Source organism: Aptenodytes patagonicus, chromosome 1, assembly GCF_965638725.1.
Source record: "Aptenodytes patagonicus chromosome 1, bAptPat1.pri.cur, whole genome shotgun sequence".
NCBI classification, from domain to species: domain Eukaryota; kingdom Metazoa; phylum Chordata; class Aves; order Sphenisciformes; family Spheniscidae; genus Aptenodytes; species Aptenodytes patagonicus.
The window spans coordinates 142,932,934-142,958,480 of record NC_134949.1 but is presented as its reverse complement, the minus strand read 5'-3'; the positions used below and the strand labels follow the sequence as shown (position 1 = coordinate 142,958,480).

General features: G+C 38.9%; 1 protein-coding gene across 4 annotated transcripts in view; it reads left to right on the top strand.

Annotated features, from left to right (window-relative positions):
• Positions 1 to 25,547, top strand: part of FRMPD4 (FERM and PDZ domain containing 4) — a 325,375-nt gene that overhangs the window by 296,605 nt on the left and 3,223 nt on the right. For 3 of the 4 annotated variants that reach the window (XM_076357572.1, XM_076357594.1, XM_076357602.1), the window contains 11 exons: positions 6,338 to 6,442; positions 7,603 to 7,710; positions 10,809 to 10,940; positions 13,037 to 13,156; positions 13,891 to 14,027; positions 15,226 to 15,352; positions 17,735 to 17,824; positions 18,411 to 18,593; positions 21,879 to 22,017; positions 22,598 to 23,659; positions 23,984 to 25,255. In XM_076357572.1, coding sequence (XP_076213687.1) covers positions 6,338 to 6,442; positions 7,603 to 7,710; positions 10,809 to 10,940; positions 13,037 to 13,156; positions 13,891 to 14,027; positions 15,226 to 15,352; positions 17,735 to 17,824; positions 18,411 to 18,593; positions 21,879 to 22,017; positions 22,598 to 23,659; positions 23,984 to 25,255 — 3,475 coding nt within the window. The remainder of the gene's footprint in view (positions 1 to 6,337; positions 6,443 to 7,602; positions 7,711 to 10,808; positions 10,941 to 13,036; positions 13,157 to 13,890; positions 14,028 to 15,225; positions 15,353 to 17,734; positions 17,825 to 18,410; positions 18,594 to 21,878; positions 22,018 to 22,597; positions 23,660 to 23,983; positions 25,256 to 25,547) is intronic. The other variant, XM_076357583.1, reaches the window with a different exon arrangement.

The window sequence follows — 25,547 nt, the reverse complement described above, 5'->3', positions numbered from 1 at the left end:
AAATTTCATTTTAATTATGACCAAACCAAAGCATTAGGCTATCTTTTTCTTTCCATCAATCTACAAATCTCTGCTAGGTTCATATCACCACTGCTCATAAGGAGGTCACTGAACAGCTAAAGCAGTTGAAGCAGTTCAAAGTTTTGATTTCTGGAAGTATGGCATTTGATTATAATTTCTGACTATTTTATTCTGTAAATGGACTATCATTCTGATTGTTACCTTATTAAGTTTTAAGCATTACTCAAATCAAATAACTTGCCTGTTTCGATATCTGTTCAGATTTTATGTGTAGAGATCATTTGCTAGGTTGCTTTTATGATTAATCTCTTAAGCTCCTTGGATGTAGTCCAGGCCCAACTGAGATCTAGGGCAATTTTGCTGTGCATAAGCTCTGCAACGGGAAAAGGATAAGATCTTTTTCTGTTTTGAAAGAGATTCTTCTTGTTATAACACAGTTATATGTCTGAGACACGACATTTGCAGAAAAACTACAATAAATAACACTTACTTATGGATCGTAGTGATTGTGGCAACAATCTTATTGAGAGTCTCACAGTATTTTTCATGCTGCTTTGCCTTCTGGAGTCGTGTAACAGCAGCAACTACCATATCCAGACTTCTGGTTGTAAAGAAGGATATAAAAAAGAAACAGGTTTGTCACAAAGACTTCAAAATCTAAAGTGAAAAAGACTACCAAGGTGTGGTTTTGGAAATAATTTGGAAGTCAGACATGTGAGTGTTTTGAACAAGATGATTTTTGACTGCTTGAATTTGTGAAGTTGGTGTAGAAATGATGGCTTTTTTTCTTTGAATGTGTACATTTTTTACAGTCATCCCGAGGACCTTTTCCACTGTGTAACTTCCACATCAGCTTTTTGCTATGGTCAGTTCCATACATAGCTTTAATCCTACACAGGAGAGGATCACGGTGTGGTTAATGACGAACTTGCCATCACTGCATTGCCTCCTGGAAGTGCTGGCTGGTCCATGGCCACTGTCCAACCACTCTTTGCTGTTTGAAGCAGCCTCCTCTCATGTCAGACCTGTGCTGCGCAGCCTTTCTTCTTCCATCTGTGTGTGGTGCAAATCCCAGTGAGCACTGCTGCTCTTGACCTTTCTTCTGGAGGCCTCCTCTTAGGCTATATGGATTTTTCTGGAGTGTCGTTGCACGAAATACATGATCTTTTCAGCAGTGAAGACTGTGAGAAAATTCAGCATGAACTTCCATGTTAATTGTTTCAGCAAAGTGGAAAAAAGCCCCACCACCCTTCACCCTGTCCACCATTTTCTCCTTGTAGTTCTCCCCCCCTCACCCCGCCCCAGCTGCCATTAGGTCTCTTTTCCCTCTTCATTAGGCCTTTCTCCCATCTCAGGTGCATTATCATTCATATAGTCCTTCATTTCTTCATTTTAGCATGGGTTTGTATGGGGTGAAGGTTTCTTTCATTCCCAAAGGTCCTCATCCTTGCAGAGTTGTAGGGCTGAAAGTAGGTACGGCATGGCTGACTTTTTTTGTACTTTTCTGCACTTGATTCAAGAGCAGTCACCTGTGTATGAGAGGTAATCATGAATGTAAAGGAGTAATCTGTGAATGTAAAGGGCTGAACTTTGGAGAGGCAGAATCCCAAAAGTCCAGTGGAGGCGATTTTATGGAGGACCTCCACATTTAATAAACGCAGAGATAGATGGCCCAGGCCCATCTAGTCACGAGATGAGCTGCAATGTCTGCACATTCCACAAAGTCTGAAGCTGACCTGTGTTTTCACTCATGGTTTTGGGGACAATCACAGTAAACTAGGCTGTCATTTACTGTAGATGGAAAGGATTGGATTTTCTCGATGCCTGCATTAAAGTAAGGTTTGGCTATTCCCCACCTTCCAGGTACATGTTATACATGTATGGGACTAATGATCAGACTGTGATTACCATCTGAAAATAGTAAAATATAAACAATGCAAATAGTAAGATATAATTGTCTATGATAGATCACCAACTTTTAATTGAGACAACCCAAATCTGACCACTAATTCAGCAATTAAATTTGTGCCAAGAGTTTAACAAAGAAATACTCCTGATGATGAACTGTCAGTGCCCTGTGGTTATAACAAATTACTGCATGGTAAAACTTCTCTACATTATTGCTTCTGTGTCCCTACCTGCTCTTTTACGATGCTCTTGTGAGCCAGTGTAGTTGTTTCAGCCTTGCTCACAGCTATGAATGGCAGTATTTAGTTTGCCTTTGGGCATTATGTACTGTTCCACTTAATAAATTTAATTCTTCCTCTTTTTCATGTTTTATTTGCTTGCTAAATTTTGTCTCATATAATTGCCTTTAGGGATGGACCAAAAAGTCAACACATTTTTGCGGTCATGCAATTTTCCCTTATTTCCTAACAAACATAATATTTCATATTAAACTAATGACTAATTTTAAGTAACAAACTTAAAATTGATTGCATATATACAATTTGTGGCTGTTTAAAACTTTGGTATTTCTGTCAGATTTTGACACTCATTGTCACAGAGTAGGTTTTCTTTTCAACTTGTGACTGTCCCATACTGCTGCCTTGTTTCATTTCTTTATGATAGCTCAGTTCTACACTATCCTCTTCTAAATGCTAAATCCTTCTTTTTCTTGAGCATGAGTAAAGGTTTTGTTGTTGCAGCACCTTTACTGGCAAGAGCACTCAAAGGGGCTTTTGAGCAAATAAACACCATTTCACTTGGAATCTCCTCCAAATTACAGTTTACCTGCAAAAGCGGACAAAGTACTAGACATTCTTACTTTCATCGAAAAACAGTTTCCCTCAAAATGAAGGGTATTGTTTCTAAGAGCTATCCGAAAATGGCCTGCTATAATGCCACTGACAAAAATAGGATCTAATTTTGAAAAGTCCAGAAAATGAGAAAAAATAACATTTTCCAGAAAGCCTCCTCTTGTTATAGTAATCTCTCATGTTTTGACCCTGCTGATGGGATGCCCATTGATTGCAGTCCCTAGTAAGTAGGGTTCAATGGAGGATCTCAGTCTTCACTGTCGTTTCCTCCAAGCAAATCTCTATGCAATGCTTCATTTCTCTTGTTAGCAGTTTCTCCGGGTAGTGTTGAAATGATCAGCTGAATTTTTACTGAATTCTGCATAAACAAGTAAAAATTATTTAAATTCCTGATAAATTTGAGCTTTTAACAGGGAGCAGTGCTTAGGTCACACAGTGTGAAGTTTGTGGGTTTTGGAAGCGTTTTGACTCCTTGTTAAAATGTGTCCCTTCATTTTGCAAAGGTCACTCTAATTAAGCTGGTTTTATCTGTGACAATGCAAATACTTTACTTGCAGTGATAAATGTTCTGCATTAGTGTAAACACCTCCTGCTTAAGGTCATTAACTGAGGATAATGGCTTCCATTTGGCTAAAAGATGGAATATCAGAAACAAACTCTGAGAATCATTAATTGATAGCATTCTTCACCTACAAACCTGAAAACATTAAAATAGAATAGAGCAGCCCATCATCTTGCTGATGCTTTGTTAGACAAGCAAATTTCGACAATCAAGCCCAACTGTTTTCCTAGGTATTTGCCGCACTCTTTTGAAACCGTTCCTTTCTCAAAGAGAAAATGTCAAGTGCCAAGTTGATGCAGAGGTAGAAACAATGAGATTGTGCAATTAAATGCAAAAGCTGTGCTGTTACTCAAACCTTTAACCAGCAGAGAACGTTCCCCCAAATACCTGGCACAGCCGTTCTGGCTTTTCTTACACCCCTGGTTTATAGTTTGAAGCTTTTTAGAAAGCAGTCTGCTTCCAGGCTCACCCAGAGCATCTGGCAAGGGGCCAGAGTCCTGACCACATTGCCACAGCAGAACTGGGAAGGGAGGGAAGCCCCACGTTTTATGGCTGACCATGGTGGGCTTCCCTGGCTGTGCAATATATACGTTAAACCCCATGTCCCAGAGGGGTTCTTGAGAACTCGCCTATGTTCAAATCTTTCAGTTGTCTTGGACTCCCCTATCACATTTTTGCAATAGCGTAATTTAAGTGTTTATGCCCCCCGCAAGTGACTTTTGAGGTTGTAGAGAGGAAAACAGAGACCTTGTAGAGAGCAACAGAGCCACATAGCAGTTTGCCAGATTTGCTGTATGGATAACATTGCCAGAATCCAGAAGAAAATTTGGCAGTCTGCCTGTAAAGAGAGGCCAGACTGGTGATTCATCTGCAATAAGAGCAAACAACAGTAAAAAGCCTCGTCCAGCAAGAAGAGTAAGTGAAAGCCACTCTTTTCCCCTTGCCCTTACAAGGGAGAGCCAGTAGCCTACTCCTATAGCTGCGCTGCCCCGTGGCAGTGGGAATCAACAGATTGCAGTCCATTACTTGGTTGCCATATAGACTGTCCCCCTTACACGCTGCAGAAAGGGACTACGTGGAGGAGGGAAATTAGAAAAGGCATGTGTAGAATTATTATATTAATCATGGTATTATTGTATACTGTGTCTTTCTAGGAATTCCTCTCTAGAGTACAATATGTAAGCATGCTTTTTCAGCGTTTTCATGTTGTCCCTTCCTGCTGAAGAACTGTTTTGGGTCCCCTGCCCTGAGACATTAACTTTTTTTTTCTTTTAACTTTTTTTCTTTTTCTTTTTTCGTGGTTGTTTCAAATCTTCTGGGGGACCTTCTGCATTTTTCAGCACTGGCTTTGGAAGCTGAGCTTGGTTTGATCGTGGGGTTGAATTTTCTGTCATTTACTGTTACTGATTAAAAAGATGTATGGTCATAGCTGCTAGAGAAGAGGTAAGAAAGAACGACCTGTAAAAGTGAAGCAGCATTCATTTTTATTTCTTGGTTCTATTTTGTGCTCCAGGAATTATCGGATGGCTCTGATATTTCCTGGGAGAATGTGGCATCTTTCTTTCCTTGTTCACTGGTTGATACTGAGCCTATGGTAATAGTTACCACGTTTTCGATCTGATAATAAATCAGTGGCATACAGAAATGAGCTAGAGACTTCTTCCTGCTAGTTACTAGAAACAAGTCTTCTGCATCACAAGAAAATAACATTTCAAGCAGTTTTCAGCAGAGATCAGAGACGACAAGAGCATGTGGCCTTGGACTACTCCATCACTCCTGCAGATTGTTAGTTGAGTCAAAATTTGAGTGATGATGACAAGACTTCCTGTGTTTACAAGGACTGCTGTCATGCCTCATTGATAATAGGAAGTTATCCAGGATCATCATCACTGATGCCTGCACTAATTTCTCACAGGCAAACCAACATGACTTAGTCTTTTCAGTATCCAAAACTAGTAAGGCCGCTTCTCAGGAGTTAGAATAAGATTCTGAAAATCTTAATTCACATTTTACTGAAACAAACGGACCAAAACCTGGCCCGAAGGAGCCCAGTGATTTTCAGCCAAAGCCAGAATTTCCTGTTGCCCGTTATCATGGTTACGGAGTCAGGCCATGCCAGAAGCACTGTGTTTGTAACTGACCTGAGAATAAAACTACCTTGTTTCTGCTGCTGAAAATGGAAATCCTGTTGACTGTGAATATTTAATTTGTTACTAAAAAGAGGTTGTTAGTCAAACTCCTCAAATGAAGAGAGAACCTTTTTCAAAGGGCTGAACACTTGATCACAGGCGAATCCATTGAATAATGCAGCAGGTAAAAGTCAATTAGGTCCCAGAAGAAAATTAGGAAAGTTTCTAGACTTCTAATCCATGAAGTCCCACAAAGTGTCTGATCTATTGAAGGCAAGCCTTGCACAGGGATTGTGTAGGGTGTACGTTCAGGGGAAGCCTGCTGGCCTGCAGGTGCCTTTTGGTGGTTCTAACCTGTGTTTTGAAGTGGACTAATATGGTGAGATGCCATTGCACTCAGAGAGCTCTCAGACACTTTTTTGGCAAAGGTTGTATGTGTATCTGTATCTAGTGGATGATAGAATATGCAGAAATTTTCCATTCAGTGTTTGAAGAAGAGGTCACTGGCTGGTCACTGGTCAGTGTCCATTCATGCAAACAAGTTTGGTTGACAGCAGTCATTGTGGAAGCACTACAAGCAATTTGTATGTACACCAAGAGCCCTTCTCATTGCTCCAATCTGACAGTGGGATAACTTTCAGTATGTGCAGTATGCATTGGTGATTCTTTATATGTATGTACATATGTATTATCTCGGGAAGCATTATGGTTTGACTGTATTTCCATTCTTCAGTGAACGGTGTGCAAAGTATTGCTGTATGCATGGAGTTCCCAGTGTGTGAGAAACAGGGCGAATAACTGAAAAAGGAAAGACACGTTTTCACTTGAAATTGTGTGATATATCTTGTCATCATTTTTCCTTCCAGTCTCCTAAATCAGCTTTTATTAGTGCTGCAAAAAAGGCAAGATTGAAGTCCAATCCTGTCAAAGTGCGCTTCTCAGAAGAAGTGATTATCAATGGCCAGGTGTCGGTGAGTATTCAACTATTTAACCTCAGGAAGGACTGAGCGTTTCATCCAAAGGTACGCCTCAAGGCTGGAAAGTGAGGGAATTATATGGTATGAACAGTGGTGATAGGCTTGCAAAGGGAAGGGGTTTTCTGTTTCGGAAGTTTTCAAAAGATCTGTTTTTAAAGTGCATTTGGCCCATAATGTTGTGAAAAATGTATCCCTTCTTAAAATTGCTAGTGAATGCATTTTGTGGTGATAGCACATATATGTCTGTCTTTATAGTTCTGATAATGCTTGCTTGGTTTTTTTTCAGAGCAATTTCATAGTAGGAAAACCCATAAGCTCAAGAGAAGTAGCATGTCAGGAAAACAGATTAACATTACCTTTCAGACCTCTTTAAAATTTGTTTTATCTACTTGAACTTGTTGTTTCCGGCCCTCAGGTGAAGTCAGCTTCCCTTTGAGAGGCACTGAACTCCTCCTTAAGCATGAACTCCCGGCTCATTTTCATAATTTACCAGAACATCATTCCACACGGATGTCTTTATCCAACTCTCTTCCAAACATAAATTGATACTGCATTTTGTCAAAAGCAACTTCTGCTTTTTAAAAACAAAAAAAAAGCTGTTTCCCTTCCTTTTTCCTGTTTATTTTAGTAGCCTTGTTATGAATCGTCACAATTAAGTAGCAATATTATTTGTTACTCTTCTTAAATGATGACAGATATTAGCATTTAATACCCAGCTATAAAGAGAATGTAAAACATCTTGTTTGTAATTCTTACTAATGAATCTGCAGTTCCCGTTCTGTAGATTGAAGACACTAAATAGTTCACTACATTCAGAGAAACAGTAATCTATGTTTCTGTTTTATTGAAAATGTTTCAACTTTAGAGGTAGCATTTATTGTCAGAGAGAGAGTATTTAGGGAACGAAAATACTGCAAGACAGACATAAAATGTATGTGAACAGTTATATTTTTCCAGGAAAGAGACCTATAGAGTGCAGCTGTAATGAGCATGGCTAGACACTTGCAGGGCATTGCTAATTCTGCTTTCAGTTTGAGCCAACACACTCCTTTTTGGTTGTTACCTTTCCATCTGAATGATGTCCTTCTTTATAGAACAACATTTAGATTTCCCTTGTTACATGTTGTAATCTGATTCACTAATTTGCTTGGCAGGAAACAGTTAAGGACAATTCACTTCTTTTCATGCCAAATGTTCTGAAGGTGTATCTTGAAAATGGACAAACCAAATCTTTCCGGTTTGACTGCAGCACTTCAATAAAGGTAGGCTAGATATACCTTTGTATTCAATGCCAAGAATGCCAGTTAACTCTTTTTAAGACCTTCAGTAATTATTATTTACTTGGAATGCTTTAAGATCAAAATTACTAGTGTGTTCAGTTGGGGCTGGACTCATAGTTCAGAAATAATGAGGTTTTGGTCCATTTTTCGGCTGCTAAAAACATATTGTATTGTCAATGAAGAAAAAAGTAGAAGTGATAATTTTAACGTGCCTGGAGCGCAATTAAAATTGTGTGGTCCTATCGTTTTGACATGCTGCCAAATACTAGCATGATTTGTCAGCAAAAGTCAGGAGCTAAGAAGATTAAGATGTTGGTTGCTAATTGAATATCATCTAGCTTGTCATCCAGTGAACTTGGGATGGGATATTGTAGGGATACGCTGGTGATAAATTGCTCGTCTCAGTATAATGCCCTCTATGCTTTCCATAACACATTTCACGTAGAGAATAAGGAGGTGAAGCCCTGGCACACAACCGCGGCTGCTAGGGAGTGTCTGTGACACTGTTCCACATAGGTTCCTAAACCAGAGGCGTCATCGGTGTCTGTGAGTGCCGTGGAGTAGCGTAGTAAGCAGCACAACTAGCACTGTTGGGCATGCTGCTAGTCTCTCAAGCAGTTTTGTTTGGGTGAGCTAGTTTTAACACAGATTGGTTACCAAATCTAGTTCACCGCATGGTAGCGTGCATGCTTGCAACACTGAGGCAAGAGAGATGCATGGGTGGGAATGATCAGTGAAGGCCGAGGATGCGATTTTCAACTGCACTGCCAGCTTTTGCTGGCTTTAAGGGATTGTAAAGCTATGCATATTTGCAGAAAGGCTGCTTTTCTGCTCACTGTGATTCAGCAGTGTGCTCAATCAGTTAGAACAGCAAGGAGAGTGATTTACTAGGGTAAACAAGAGGAAATTTACTCCAGACTGAAGGCAAAACAAATAATTGAAGTTACACTTGAAAATGGGCTGCAACATCTGTTTATAGTTCATATATATACCTTGGGCATAAATTGAGTGCAAGTAATGGATCCAAGCCTCCACTCTACAGCCATGGGATATTGAATTCCTTCAGTCCATTTGAGAATTTGGTTGGGTGAAGAATTAGGAGACATGCTTCATGTAGATAGTGAGGTCTCCCTACCCTTCTAAGGCCCACGAGCCCACTTTTCAGTACTTTCTTTTATTAGCATAAAAACAACCAACCTGTTCCAGGATTTTGCCTCTGAAGACCAGTCTTTGGCCATCACATTACATTAGTTTTCAGTAGTTCTGTCGTGGGTGTGTCATGTACTGTAAGACCATATATCTAATCTGAAGTCATTTGCAAAGATACCCACGTGGGCTCAGCGACCTAGCTGTATTGATGTTGTGAGCCTGCTTTGACCTTAGTCGTTCTGACCGTTTGTAGGAATAATTTCCTTTGCATCTAATTCAGGCAGTTATATATTCCATAGCCTGCACAGCTATATATTACATATTCTTGCATGTGTGTGTGTGTATTCCTCATTGTGGAAATGCAGTTTTTTCCCGCCCCTAGCGGTCCAGTAACTTACCACTTAACAACGAGGGTGCAACCAGTGCCTTACCTGCAGTCCTCGCTTTCCTTATGGCTGGGAGGCAGCACCTGGGCTGACGCTAAGTTATCAGAGGAGAGGCTAGCAAAAAATTTGGTTCAGTAATTCAGTGCCTATGTGCCTTAGCATCATATTTTAAAAGGTCCAAGACAGCTAGCGGAAAACAGTGCCATTCTTACCCCCTCTTAAAAACTTAAATTTAATATTAGTCTCTTCATGTTACTGTTATGCCCCTTGTCTTGGAGCGTAGTTTAGGAGTATAAATAAAAGTAGATTTAATGTGTAAGCAATAATTCCCCATTAGTCAAAATAGTATAATATTAACCTTCATTATCTAGAGTGGTTGCTTGCAATCCGTTAATACTGTCTTATATTCTTTACATTGTACAGAGTTGTCCCCATCCTCCTACATACGTTTTTCATCCTTCCACCAATTTGGTGTTGATTTTCCATAAACACACTGTAATTGATCAATTAATCTTCCTAAATTATGTTAAAACACTTCGATTACAATTTGTCATGATCTCCTTAGTAAGTCCTATCCATCTGGATACTTACGTATATCTAAAAAAAATCTTTTGGATGGATAGAAATGCTTTAATCTTTTCACCAACATAACGTGAAACTATTTTAAAATGATGGGTTATTATATATTTCTTTTTCCTACTACATTCACTAAAGCAAAAGATGCCTTGCCAGATGATATTAATACTCTGCATATATTTACAAAGCGTTATGTGAAAGTAAAGGAGGGATTGGTTGAATGGTTTTGTGGGGAGGTTTGTTTAGCTGTTATTTTAGAAACAATTGTTCTCAAATTGATTACCCTTAGACATAATCCAGTGTGAAAAAAACTAATTGAAAGTCTCTAAAAATGGGGTTTATACTACAAATTAACATGGTCCCTGAATTTAGAGCTATTGTTCTGCACAGGTATCACCATCGTTGATTTTTCTGGAAGCATTTAAAACTCAAGAATGTCCATTAAACACAAGTATCAAGAAGTGGACTTCAAAAACCCCCCCTTGCCATAAGAACAAATAAAGGCCATTCATTTAATTTTTTTTGTTGAACATATAAATTTGGTTTGTACTGCTGGGTGGCCCTGCCCCAAAAGTAAGTGAAGAGAAGAGCAACAAGACCGTCTCTCCTTTGCTGATGGAGAGGTTTTATTTCCAGGGAGACAGAGAGATACAATCTAAGGGCCACACAAGTATAATTTGCATGTTAAACTGCACAGAAAGTTGTCCATTCACAGCAGTCCCATGTATATATTTTTCATGTCCATGTCTGATACCATCTCAGGGATGTTCGAATATACAGGCACTGATTTTTCACTGGGTGAACGTGTGTGATGTCCTGTATACTCATGCAGAACAGACACTAAACACGACTGTTCAACATCTGGGCTTCCACCCTGTGCTACATACATGCAGGGTGTGTGGCAGTGAAGAACTGGGTCCCAAGCGCTTCATGAATTTAAGAATATTTTATAAATCGTTTGTTAATTAGGATGTCATCTTAACACTCCAAGAAAAGCTTTCCATCAAGTGTATTGAACACTTTTCCTTGATGCTGGAGCAGAGGGTTGAAGGATCTGGAACGAAACTCCTTTTGCTACATGAACAGGAGACTCTAACTCAGGTTTGTGTAATGATATGTGAAAACAGATATTAATGAGACTGATTAATCAGTAAATTGTCCATCTTTTTAATTACTCAAGAGTTAACTGCAAGATTTATAGTTTGATACAGTCTATCAAATAGCAGCAGTATTTAGATGTGGTTGTAAGAATCAAGTTCTCACAGAAAACAGGCATCTAGTATATAGGCATCATATTTCATTGCTTCTTTGGGCCATTAAAAAGTATTAAAAAGTTCATTAAGGATTGGACTGAAAGCTAGAAAATATTTATCAAAGCTTTTTTCATATCGTATGTGGCCCAACTAATAAACGTTCTCAACAGCAGGAAAATTGATGGTAACAATTCTGAGAACAACAGTCTGCCCAAATTCCATTAAAAACCTTATTTTGATCTTTGGTTCCTATCTGATTATACAGATCTGTGTCTGGGTGACAGGAAATAATACTCTTTCTGATGAAGCCGTTTGGCTTGTTTACGCAGCGATACATTATGTCACTACAGTGATGATGAATTGTGACCCAGAAAATGCTGGTGTGACTTTCTTCCTTAGATGAGGGAGGTGTGACTAGAGGTGAAGTTGCTTCACATTTCCCAGCAGAGGACCCTGAGTTTAGCTGCTTATCATTTTGCCAAACTGTTTACCCTGAAATTTTCCATGATATTTCTGTGTTTCAGGAGAACATTAGTATTTTTTAAATTTCACCTAAATTTACAAAAAAAAGAGAAATGGATTCTTAAATGAGATGGGGAAAAAATATTTAGTTTAAATGCCAGAATTCCCTTGACCATGTAACTAGAGTCTGTGTAATGGTATGGAGGAACTTCATTTACCAATTAATGGTCTTTCTAGCGTTTTCCAACTTCTAAGCATTTGACTTTGCCATGTTAACATTCTTTTCTTGTGGATATAAGCTACCCAGTGAATGCACAATGTCCAGAAGTACTCAGTACTGGCTCTCCTGGCCTAGCGGTCTCTCTTTGAAGTAATTGGTAAAATTCCTATTGAAATCAGAAGGATCAGAATAAACCAACACAGTGAGCTTTCGAAAATCCCATCCGGGGCTTTTATTTATACATATAGACTATGCCTAGATACTTAGGAATGACGTCAGAGGCAATGTGAGATAAACACACATTTTGAAAATTGTTAGGGCAAGACAGAGACTTCATTGGGGATTTTTAACAGTACAGTTTTATCAATTAAAGATGTTGATTATAAAGTACACTAACTTTCTAACTACATTAGCCTAATTGAATAAACTACATAAACTACATTAATTCTCAGGGTTTCTTCTTTGAAGTTCCTGTAAAATCAGCAATATTTTAATTTGCCATTATAATGTTGCTGCTGACCATGACTTACAACGGTGTAATTGGATTGTCACCCTTTCATCCAATTATTCATTAGCTATGCGGTGGTCCCCCGTGAATATACTCAGATTACGGTGTTACATGCTTAACAAAGTTTTGCAGACTAACAAGCAAAGCGGTCTTTTTCATTTTCTAATGTATTGGGAGAGATTTGTGTTGGTCGGAAGTCTAGAGGTAGGTCTCTTAATCCAGAACAACCCAGGAAAATTCAAAGACCCAATTTCTCGCAAATTGTCTAGTGGATTAAAACAGGCAAGAGAAAGTGAGAGTAATATCTGCTAAGCTGTACTTCACCTGTGTTCTCAGTCAGCCTAAGAAATAAAATGTGACCTCTCCCCAAAAACCTTCTAGCCCTTCTCATTTATGAGTATTTTGGTCCTGCTGAAGCACAGCTCAGTTTGTATTTCACTTGGATGGTTTTCATTAAGGTCTGTTTTCTCTGTCCTTTCACTCTGGTTTTGAATGAGTGAATTCTGTTGCTTTGAGGATGAGTTGTATTGGGCAGTCATGCCTATATGTGTCTAAAAGTCTTTCCACAAGATTATATGTATGATGTTCTTATGTGAAGAACTTAATAAGGAGCCCGGGGCAAAGCTCTTTGTTGGATAGAATTATTTTTCTTGCTACCACATGGTTCTGGAACAGGGTCACAGTGCTCAAGACTACAGATCACGTTGCACGACCAGGGTTGCCAAGCTCTGATATGATTATTGCACTGTCCTAGGTGACCCAGAGGCCAAGCTCGCATAAGATGAGATGTCTTTTCAGGATTAGCTTTGTCCCAAAGGATCCCATTGATCTTTTAAGAAGAGATCCAGTTGCTTTTGAATATCTCTATGTTCAGGTAAGTGAAAGCACGGCCATTGTTAGCGTAAAGGAGAATAAGAAGATAGTTGCACTCAGTATATATAGAGATTTATATCTTCACATAGAAGAGCGTGGCTGCAGTAAATCCTGGTTTTTATTTCTGCTGCATAAAGCCAATGAATCCACTTGGGGAATGTGCAAATCTTTATCATCTGCAAAGTCCCCTTCCTTCATAAGTCTCTCCAAATAGTAATGCTTTGATATTTTTCCAAAATATATTTGGCTTTAGGAAAGAGTGAAGCTGAAGTAATTGCTAATACTTATTTCTGGTACTGTGATATTAGATAGAAATTATGTCTGAAAAGGAACTTCCGGTAAAATGGATGAGAAAACTGATGTACAAGTGATGTGGTCCTTCTGGGTATCTCACCGGTTAGAATCCTGCTATCCTGAGTCCAGATACACTGATACCCTCCCAACACTCTTTGTGAAAGAGGATTACAGTTCTCCCCAGGAAGGATGAAGAGAGCTTAGATCAAAATGTTCATGCCTTCTGCTCTTTGGCAGAAGTCCTTGTGTTCTTCAGAAGTGCCCATACCCTGGTGAGCATCTGACACCTCTGAGAGCAACAGTCCTACCTTCATCATGGTCCACCTTCTGAGTTCAGGGTTACTCTTCATGCAATGTTAATTTAAAAAAAAAAAAGGATTATAATTTATTTTTAGTGCAAGATTTTTGAACTTGATGCTCCCTCTACTGGTTCTTTGGCAGAGCTGTAACGACGTGGTTCAGGAAAGATTTGGGCCAGAACTGAAATATGACATTGCCCTGCGGTTGGCTGCATTACAAATGTATATTGCAACTGTAACGACCAAGCAAACTCAGAAAATCTCCCTCAAATATATAGAGTAAGTTGAGAATACAGTGTGTTCTTTAACAGTGAAACCTTAGGAGTAACTCGTAGATTCTTTAAGGTTGTTTCTTTAATATATCTATATGTATGCACCAATTTTAGGTTCATTCTTTGTTGCTGAAATTGATTCAGGTGTGTTAAGAACTGTAAGTATGGACTACACCTTTTGGTCATCTGTTTAGGCATGTGAAATACCCTATAACTGTAAATAAGATTAAGTCACTTGTTTTCAGTGTTTTAATGGTCAGATTGAAGTTTATATGGTCTGAATCCTAGGGTTTTAGTAGAGATTATTATAGTAAGATTCGCGTGAGTTCTTGGTACTGAAGATTGTAGGGTCTTAGATGCCACTAGAAAGATTTCTTAGATACAGAACTATCCAGTAGGCACCTGTTTTATGTTAGACAACGTGTATTTGTAACTATAAAGAAAAAGAAAATTTCCGTAATGCAACTGTGTGTACATCTGCTTGGATTTTAAAAAAAAAAACAAAAAAACCCCAAAAAACCCCAAAACCAAAACTTTTGTTGGTTTTGCTTAGTTTGCTTGCAGAATGAAAATAATAACTGTTGCACACTCAATCTTGTAGAGTTTATCCACCTTACGGAGGATCATGTTATATTGTATTATATTAATCAATCAGCAGAAATAATTACTTACAAGTGAAGAGTCAGTCTTCTATCAAAAGGGGTGCTTCAAGCAGAAAAGAATATTTGGTAAAAGGAGGGGGATTGGTTGTTTTTGAGGGGAAGAAACGCCAGAGTACAAGTGACAAAGACAACGGTTGACTGTTTTGCATATTCCAAAAAAACCTTAGTAAATTCAATTAAATCTGACATTATGTTGTTAAATCTTCTGTGATTTTAATTCTATAATGGTACTTGCCTATGTAATTAAGTGGTGTTTAACAATACAGAATAGATTTTAAACATAAAAACTTTAAACCTCTTTTCTGAAAGGCATGATGGAAGATATAGAAGGGATAGAAGAAAGATTATATATAATTTTAAAGCATCTTTTTCATAAGTAATATATAGTTCGAATATAGAAAATAATGTGTTACTGCAAAACTCTGGACTTGGTCAACTCTCCTCCTGTTTTCAGGCGTTCACTCACTTGGCATCATAGTCACCAGTCTTTAGATAAACAATCATCACAGGAATGTGAAATTAAATGTATGCCTTTTATTGCAGAAAAGAATGGGGATTAGAGACTTTTCTTCCATCTGCTGTGCTGCAAAGCATGAAAGAAAAGAACATAAAGAAAGCACTTTCACACCTTGTCAAAGCAAATCAAAACCTAGTTCCTCCGGGTAAAAAGGTATTACATTTGCATCTTAATGGAAAATATGTTTTAAAGAACAGAAAGGGTGGCGTGCATGGGAAACATTTAAACGTAATCCTTCGGAGAAACACCTAGCCATTATATTTTCAGAGAATATAGACAATTTAACTTTCGGTGCTCAGTACAACATAGCCAAGAACAATTAAAAATAATTAATTATACCCCAACTAAACTATCTTCTTATCTTGAGAATGCCAGAAAACTGGTTATTAATGCTTCATGTATGATAAAGATACATATTTTTAATTCATTTAGTGCTTCCTATTAATGGCAGACTTGTTACGAAAGTTATTGTTCTCTCTCTGATGCTCAGATCTGAACCACATTAACCTATGGGCCTGACATAAATGCTGTTTTTCAGGATTGTTTTCTATTATGCTATAAATAGAGACTTTTTGCTGGCCAAGATCTAACTGTATAGATGATGCTCCTTACAGTAACTGACCCTCCTTGCTATTGTAAAATGCTTTTCTTAGCACTAAGGTTTAACTTCAGCTGGAAAAAACATGTAGAAGACAAGGTCTCTGAGAAATGCCTTTGTTACATGCATACAGCTGAGGCTGGTTTTAGACACCATAATGAGATTTCTTTATGCAAGTCATCTAGTGTCTCTTTGTAGTCAATGGAGAGAAATAGGCACTTCTAGGGAGCGATTCATCCCACCCACATTAGGAACCAAAAATAGGTCAGATGACTTGCGTCCTAGAAATGCCTGTTTCTCTCCATGGGCTATAAAAAGAACCTAAGAGTGACTAGTTGAGACACCAAATGAGTTGACTCCTGCTTCATGACATTTTGTTTCTGAACAGAGAAACCCCAAAACACCTGGTGCCTGAGCTAAGGTTCATTGTGATCAGCAGAAATCCTGTTGGGAGGTTTCAGATCACATCATGACTGTGAACGTAGCTCTATGTGTTTGACCTGCAATGCTCGGGAAGAAAGGCCACCTTTTTGACTGAAGCACTGCACGTCTCCTATACTGCTGAAGCAGGAGCTAAATAATGCCAATTGCTTGTTGTTTATCCTGGTAGTGTAAATTTGGGTTTATTTTGGAAGCCATCGCTGCTGCAGGCCTTGCAGGTGATGACAGTGGCATACAGTGTCAGTTCTTGGTTAGAAGAGAGGTTGCAACAGTCCCTTCCTGCAGCAGGCAGACTGCATTGGTTTTGCTTCATTCTTTTCAGTTTGAGCTTTGGAAATATGTTGTGTGGCCACCTGCTTTTTTAGCAGGTAGGTCTCAGAAACAAAGCATCTGAGCTCACCGTCACCTTCTGTCCCACTTGTAGGTACTAACGCAGGAACTGATTTCTTTCTGGGATCTTCTGTCCCTCTGCATGAAGGGAAGCCTGTCATTCTCAGGATTCTCCCATTTTTTACAACCCCTGTGTATTTCTCCCCCAGCTGAACACCTGGTGAAGGGAAGGGGAAGCATTCCCACTAGTTGCTCTACTCCAGATTAATTTCCTCCTTGGTGTCTAGAAAAACCTTGGGATAGGGGCTCTTAAAATGCTGTTCAAGATGAAATAAGGTTTTGAATTAGAAATCTAATGGCTGAAATGAGAATAGCAAATGAGATGAGCTTGTTTTATCTTATCTTTTAAAAGTCCACATACAAGGATTTACACCAGGGAGGTATAAGGTTTGGGTCCAAACTGTTTGGGTGAAATGAACTGTTTCTTGTTTCCATTCAGTCTCATAAAATATTTCCAAGTTGTTTCTTTTTAAGTAGGTAGTTTAAGCTCAGAGGAGAAAAAGGAGATAAATTATGACATGTATTGCATAATATGATCATATGTATTGGTGTACTGTATTTGGCTTTCAGATCTATTCCCTACTAAATATAGTGGAAGAGTTTTATTTTAAAAAAATGGGAAATGCAGTAATGAGGTGGAATAATATGCCATATGCCACAAGTACCTAGCAAAATGTAATACACAGAGCTGACAAAAGCAAATTCTTTGTTCTCTTTCTCTGTGTAGGTACATAAATGTTTAAGAACTGATGGTGATTATGAATGAAAAGCTGCTGTCTAGCCTTGAAATCCCTGAATAAACAGATGTTTAATTGAGTAGTTTAACATTTTCCCTTCATTGGGGCGGTTACAATGTACTTGCAATGCTCTGATCTGCCCATACCCAAGTCCTCGGTGCATTTTAACTAAACAAGCAAGATCTTAATTTTAAGAATGAAACTGTTTCTCCTCATCTGAATCTCAAGCATCTAATGATTTAGTTTCAGGCTCTGAAGAGCTGTTATTGCAGTCCATTCTCCTTAGACTACACAAATACATTTTCTTTCTGAATTTGGTAATGTGATGATTTCCACCACTACCTCTTATCCCTGTTTCTCCTTCCTCAGCTATCTGCTCTGCAAGCCAAGGTGCATTATCTAAAGTTCCTCAGTGATCTACGATTATATGGAGGGCGTGTTTTCAAGGCAACATTAGTGGTAATATTTCTCTTGAAATAGTCTCTCTCTTCTCTTGATTTTTTATCCAAATATCTTTTTGCAAAAGCTGGACCATATAATTTTCTTTAGAAGTTTAGGTTCTATTCATACACTTAAAAAATAATTGTTAAATTGAACCAAATCACTTTTTTTTCTTTTAATCTTGAAAATAACATTCCTTTTATAATTCCAATTGAGGATTTAGAGATAGGTTAGCACCCTTTTGGCAAATAGTACCATCCAATTAACTACGGAATACTAATATTATTATTCTGGAAAATTGCTGATGACAAAGATTTTCTTTTAACAGAAGCAGATTCCATCCATCCATCTGTCTGTCCAACTTACTGTCCGTTTAAAAACTACAGTACAGTCAACATCCAGGAGCAGATTCCTTTACTTTTGGTTTTCAATGATGAATCAAGTATGCTCTTCTATATTGTCTCTTAGAAAAACATAATAATCTTCAATGTAGAAATGCCATGCAAATGTAGCTCCATGAAAATGAAAGAAGGCAGTGGCGATTTCTGTCACTATGCAGTACCTATCATGATTTTTACTTTGCTTTTTTTCTTTTCTGCTAAAGCAGGGAGAAAAGCGTTCAGAAGTGACACTGTTAGTAGGGCCACGGTACGGAATCAGTCATGTGATAAACACCAAAACAAACCTGGTGGCTCTCCTGGCAGACTTCAGCCACGTGAACAGGATTGAGATGTTTACAGAAGACGAAAGCAGTGTTAGAGTTGAGCTGCACGTCTTAGATGTAAAAGTAAGTTTGTTGTTGATTTATCTTGATAGAATATCTTTAAATAACGTTTTTGTCTTTATTTGAGTATTTGATCAAGCTATACTGTTCTGAACATTTTAGTGCCAATAACATCCTGAGGGTGCGTTTTTAGCTTTTTTGTGGTCAGAGTGCATGTAGAGTACGGCTTGGGCGTTTGAGGGGCCTACGGTGTACCAGACTGGTGCTTTGCAGCACTTGTATTCTATTCTGATTTTTCTCTTGGCTGACCCCATGCAACTCACTTTGTTGTTGTCTTCCTTGATTTCCGCGGTGAGAAGAGGCGATGATGAAATTGGCCTTCTTTTGAAGCTCCTTGAGCCCTTAGAAGCTCCTTCTAGTGTAACAGACAATATTACTACCATTAGAGAATCGCCAGCTGCATCAGACCAGTGTCCCCTGTAATCCAGTGTTTTATCTGCAAAGTTCACTGCAAGTAACCACATAGCAGTTACCAATGAAATAAACTGTAATAAGGCAAGGTTTTTTTCTTAACCCTTATAATTCCAGTTAAGTGTTTTACCCTACATAATATATTCATAGATGCTCTTCATCTACCTGTAGTCATTTAATTTCTCTTGAATCCCGCTTAACACTGTGTCTGTGGCATCTAGTGGCAATGAGTGGAGTTTTGTATATTATATTATCCTGGTTCTTCTTGGTGTGTTTTCTATTTGGTTTTGAAGTGAAAGGCTTCATAGACTGTCCGGAGCATTAATCAGGATAATCAGAGATTGAGGGAAGAGTTCTCATTATACCTGAAACTTAAATATTCTATGAAAATAAATAGAGCCTAACGGTTCTTTTTGCTTACCTAGCTATACGCAAAAAACATACACAAGGAATATTTTACTAAGCTTTTGATTTGAATGCTTTAGGTTTATTGACCTGGAACTGTTTTCCTGTATTTAAGTTAATTAATCTAGATGCTCTTTGACAGCAACTTAAGAGAAATGTACAGGTTGGTGAACACAGCGTCTCTTTCACCTTACTTAGCGATGATAACACCTGAGGATCTCAGGCTACTTTACCTGCGTTACTGTGCTAAACTCGTAGCCTCTTGTAAGAAAGCTGTTATCCCCTTTTTACAGACGGAGAAAGTAATATAGAAATTAAATCCTTCCCATCTGCTCGTATGTAAAATGCAGCACTGTATGCCATAGTGTTATATATTACCATGATATTGTAGTTTTATATTATAATACTGTTACTGTCTTATTGCAAACCATGTATATCCCCATCTCCTTGCATTTTGACAGATGTGATCTTAAACCCAGAGAGACTGGCCTAACATTAAAATTATGAATCTAGGAGGCTCTGGGTGAAATTTGACAAAAAATTGCCTCTCTGTGAGGCACTAGTAGGGGTTGTCACTGTGTCCTGCGTAAGAGATACGGGCACACACAGGTAGCTATTCTCAACTGATGTTTTCATCCCTTGGCTTACCCTAAGGTAGCAGGTTCATATATCCAGACTCTGAGTATGCCAATACATGTCATATATGCCAATATTTTCCTAATGAATAAATGAATAAACAGTTTGAATTTTTATTTTATTTTTGGTTCTTTTTAATATCTTCTCAAACATGTATCACTTGACAGAAGCAGGCAATAAAAGTTTAGTTGTCACAGGACCGTTCAGCAGATTAACAGTAGTTCACAGCACTCTTCTCAGCAATCTGAGATTTCTGTGGACATCATCCATTTCTGTCCATCACTGCAGAAAATTTGAGATCAACACAGCATTTCAAATGTTAGTTTTTGGTAGTCACTCAAAAGAACAGAGATTAATTAGCCCATTGTAGGTTTAATAATTTATAGTTAACTTTTATAGCTATAGTTGAATGCTTTGAAAGAAGCATGCATTGAATAGAACCTCAAACTGTAGCACAAAATACTTTAAAGAAAAAAATGCATAAATATTTCCATGTTGCTGAAAAATGTTGATACAACATTCAGGGCACCCGGGGTGTTTTGGCCTAAGATGCTGCAGCTCAGGCATTTAAAAAATTATCAGACCTATTGTGGGTTTGGTAGTAAGCCATGATCATCAGTTATGTTTTGGCCACAGCCTCCGTCAGAATCAGTTGTCTTTTAACTAGTAAGGGGTTGAGTAAGTTGGAGAGCCGTCCTTGTTGCATGTACTGTTCCTCCTGGAACAAATGATGCAGGTCCCTGCATCTGTCTTGTGACAGTGGGCTCTGCATGCTAAATTATGATAAATTGTCACAAATGTCCACATAACTATGAGTCACTACAAACTGTGAGTGATAAGATGGGTTGTCTACGGTGTAATTCCTATCAGTGTGTCATGGTGAGAGCTTCATTTTTATTTCCTCTCTAGGAGCTGTAGAGGCTAGCCACCTTGAAATAAATTTGAGAAGAGCAGCTTTTGGTGTTAAAAGCTAGAGACATGCACAAAAGTTTTAGGCAAAGAAATTTATATATTGTGGCAAAAGAAAAGGGAATTAAAGAAAGTATGTTTCACATGGATGTCTCAGGTTCAATGCTCGCTAGCCTGGCAGCCATGGTTTTTCAAAGCTCTGAGGTCTCTCATTTTTCTGTTTGGTCTAACTTTTTTTCTAAATGCTTTGAGTTTGTTTTCTTTGCTGATCTCCCTTCTGAGGATCTTTCTCTATTCTCTTTGCCTCTGTTTATCTGCTTATTTTTTCATCACTTGTCTTTTCGGTAATGCCAGGACACAAACACTGAAATCTTTTAAGCTGTCATTGTAATATTCACTGTCACTGCTGTGTAAGGATAGCTTTAATCTCACTACTGTATTTTCTGAACCTGAACTTTCCCTGACTCTGTTTGCTTCCTGTGTTTTGCTTCTTTACATGTGCTTAGGGCACCTCATTTTCTGGGAAGCTGCAGATTCCCATACTACTGCAGGACTCCAGCACCTAATGTACCAGGTTCTTAGCCCTTGGCAGTTTCAGAGTAACAGTAAAGGGTGCTTTGGCGAGAATAATATATCTATGCAAGAAAAAGATGCAGCAAGAGTCTTAAAATGGTTAGCTTCATTCAGAAAGAGAGCAAAATCAGCTCTTAAAATGTCCAGTTGGACTTCTACCTTACTGCAACTCCAATCTTTTCTGAATGTTTGATACCATTTTATATTGGTAGTGAGGAAAGTAAGTTCTTGTGTGTATTTTTCAATGTGGTGTCTGTGATGTAATTCCTTTTGCTTCCATGTAGTAGTATTGTCAGTAGGCAAACAGATTGAGGAGGAACAGCCTTAACCAAGACTTGGTTGTATTCTTCTTAGCCTATTACTCTACTGATGGAGTCATCAGATGCAATGAATCTTGCTTGCCTAACAGCTGGATACTATAGACTGCTGGTTGACTCAAGGCGCTCAATATTTAACATGGCCAACAAGAAAAATACAGGGAGCCGAGAAACAGGTATTCATTACACAGTATGTTAATGATGGTCCAATGTATAAAGCAGAAGCCAGCTTAAGCCAGTGCACCTCCAGATAAATACAAAGCTATCCCAAAGGATATCTGACTGCTGGCTCAGACCTAGCACCACAGTGTATCAGTTCAGCTTTATAATGTTCTAATATTCAGCCTATGATAGCATCTTAATGGTAAAATAAAGCAGGTGATGAATGTCTTTCATATTCTAGTGAAACAGATGCATGCTTTTATATGGATATATCTTCTGTAAGAATACATATGGTGTTGGAGAAACCAGCTGGAGATTTGGTTTTGTGTTACTGTTCCTGGAATAGCATTTGTACCTAGCTGAGGTTTAGTTTTGTACTAAAGTACAAAAGCACCAGTTAAACTTTAGGTCATTGAATCAACAGGTATTTAACTTAGAGCAGAAGTGAGTTTGAAAGTGCTTTTCTGAAGCGTTTGATGGCCTAGCTGTCCTATTCAGAGTGTTTATTGCTCAGCATTGACAAGTTATTGTTTAAAAATTACATGACTTTGCTCTTTGATTTCACAATGTTGATTTTATTTCACCATGCTATAGGAACTGAAAATAGGGGGAAGCATAATCTCCTTGCCTCTGAGTGGAATTGTATACCAAAACCTGCCACTTTCCTGGCTGAAGGAGATCAAGAGACTCAAATGTCCTTTGCTGATCCAAAACAGAAGACTGTGGATGTTTCTGAAAGTCTGTTATGTCAAAAAGAACACAGACATCTGTACATAGAAAATACTTATAATTCAGGTGGATTTGATCAGCATCTGGCCAAGCAAAGTGACGCCACTGAAGCAGAAGAAAGCAGAAATTTTAATCAGCCTTCACTGCTGTCACTCTCAGGTTTGGAATCTAGCAAGAAAGCACAGGATTCCCCCAGGGGAGCAAAAGTTTCCTTTATATTTGGAGATCACAACTTGGATGGTATCAATCCCCAGACTCTTGGCTATGAAAGGCTTTTGGATGAAAGTCCAGAAGTACTAGAAAAACAAAGAGCCATTTATATTAGTAATGCCAATGAGATTAAAGGCCTGGAGCTGTCACCAGACGCTGAAAGCATTCAATTTGCTACAAATTCTGTTTACGCAACTATAAACGATGGTAAAATATTTGGAGCTGCAGAAGGGATAGAGGAGCCTTTGCTGCATGATATTTGTTATGCAGAAAACACAGATGATGCCGAAGATGAAGACGAAGTAAGCTGTGAAGAAGACATTATGGTAGGAGAAATCAATAGGCCTGCTCTTCTCACCCTTTCTGGTTCTAGTGATGACATTATTGATTTGACTTCACTTCCACCTCCGGAAGGCGATGATAATGAAGATGATTTCCTATTGCATACCTTAAACATGGCCATTGCTGCTCCTCCACCTGGCTTCAGGGACAGTTCAGATGAGGAAGACTCTCAGAATCAAGCAACGCAGCCTAGAGACAACAAGGAGCAAGCCAGTAATCTAGGCAATGATGACATTCCAGTGTCGCTTATCGATGCTGTCCCTACTAATACAGAGGGGAAGTGTGAGAAGGGGCTAGATGATGCTGTAGTCTCTACACTTCAAGCCCTAGAAGCTTTGGCTGCTTCAGAAGAACAGCAGACGAATGACAATTCAGGTTCTTTCACCATAGTTACATTTATTCATTGAAAATCATTCCATCTCATCCGTTTAGTTTTGGAGATACTCCATTTCATGAGGGTTGGGGGTTTTTTGGTTTTCCTTTTTTTTTTTTGCCATCATTTTGCATACATCATATTCCATATTATTTAATGGAACTACCATTATGTTACTAAACTACCTGTCCTGGGAACTGTGCAATAAAATCAGAGTATTCTTACCAAGCATATTTTTGTTCTCTAACACACCCCCTTTGCTTGTCACTTATCCAGGTGCTTCAGCTGCTGTCATTTAATTGACTCTTATTTTTTGTGGCTTGCAGGTGTAGCTATCCTGCGAGCATATAGCCCTGAGTCATCTTCAGATTCTGGCAATGAAACAAATTCCTCTGAAATGACTGAAAGCTCTGAACTAGCCGCGGCACAGAAACAATCAGAAAACACTGCACGTATGTTTTTGACCACAAGTGAAGGCTACCAACCCCTTGTGGAAGAGCAGACTGAGTTTCCCATCGCTAAGAATCAGGCTGGAGGGCCAGGCATGAAGCCCTCCCAGCCTTTGGCTGGTCGTCAGGCTGCAGAGCTACAGTCAAAAGTTGTGCCTTCAAAGCAGATTCTTCATTCAGATAACATGGAAATGGAGCCAGAGACCATGGAAACAAAATCTGTCACTGATTATTTTAGCAAATTGCACATGGGATCCTTGGTATATTCTTGCACTAGTAAAAGGAAAAGTAAGATGACAGACAGCAAAGTAAAAGCACCCTCTGATGGCAATGCTACTGTGAAAAAGCAACAGGGAACTAAAAAAGCAGAGACTGATGAAGATCTAAAAGCTAAATTTGGAACTCTTTCAGCAAGAGACGGTCAACGCCTAAGCACTTTTAATGTGGAGAGAACTGCCTTTCGCCAAAGATGGTACGCTGCCGATGATGGGGCAGCAGATAAGCCAAGCCCAGAAACAGTGAACGGGAAGACTTTTCCAAGAGTTCCTGTCCTTGGTAAAACAGAAACTGACTGTAAGGATGAAGTGGATCCTGAGGTGGATCAGGATGATACCTCGGGGCTTAGCCAAGGTGAAAACTTTCTGTCAGATATGACTCCCGTGTCTTCAGCCAAAGACCTAAATGACGCAGAAGATACCGATTTATCTGCAGATGACCATCCTTCAAAGCTTCCAGAAGCTGAGCAGAGTGTGGCTAGACTTTGTGAATATCACTTGGCTAAGCGCATGTCATCTCTGCAAAGTGAAGGCCATTTCTCACTGCAAAGCTCTCAGTGCTCTTCAGTGGATGCAGGATGCAGCACAGGCAGTAGCACGTGTGCTACCCCCGTTGAATCTCCTCTTTGTACCTCTGATGTTAAGCACATTATCTCTGACCCATCAGTGAAGGGCATTGCCTATATTCCAGCAGATGAAAGAGCTGCCATTCTTCCAAACCATGGAACGACATACAAGGACCTGCACCAGCAGCCTGAAGCCGTCTGTCACAGAATGACGGTGCCTGTCGTGCATTCAGCAATTAATGCTGAACCACTGTTCGGCACTTTGAGAGAAGGATGTCATCGGATCCCCAAGATAAAGGAAACTACAGGTACAGCAGTAATAAAGTGTTTCTTATGTTTGTTTTTAAAGCTACATGTTAAGGTTGAGGACGAGGTGTGATGTTTGCATTATCTTTACCTGAAACTACATCGTCAAGCTGTGGCAGACAGTGGGATTAGACTTTTGGTGTATCTATGCAATTTACTTGTGCATGTTGAGATGTTTTTATGGGCTGCTTACAAAGATTAATTTTTTTTAAAACCTCTCATTACAGTTAAAAATATTTGGGGGGACATTAATGGATAGGCCTCTCTTCCACCCTTTGGAAGCCTCTCCAAAAT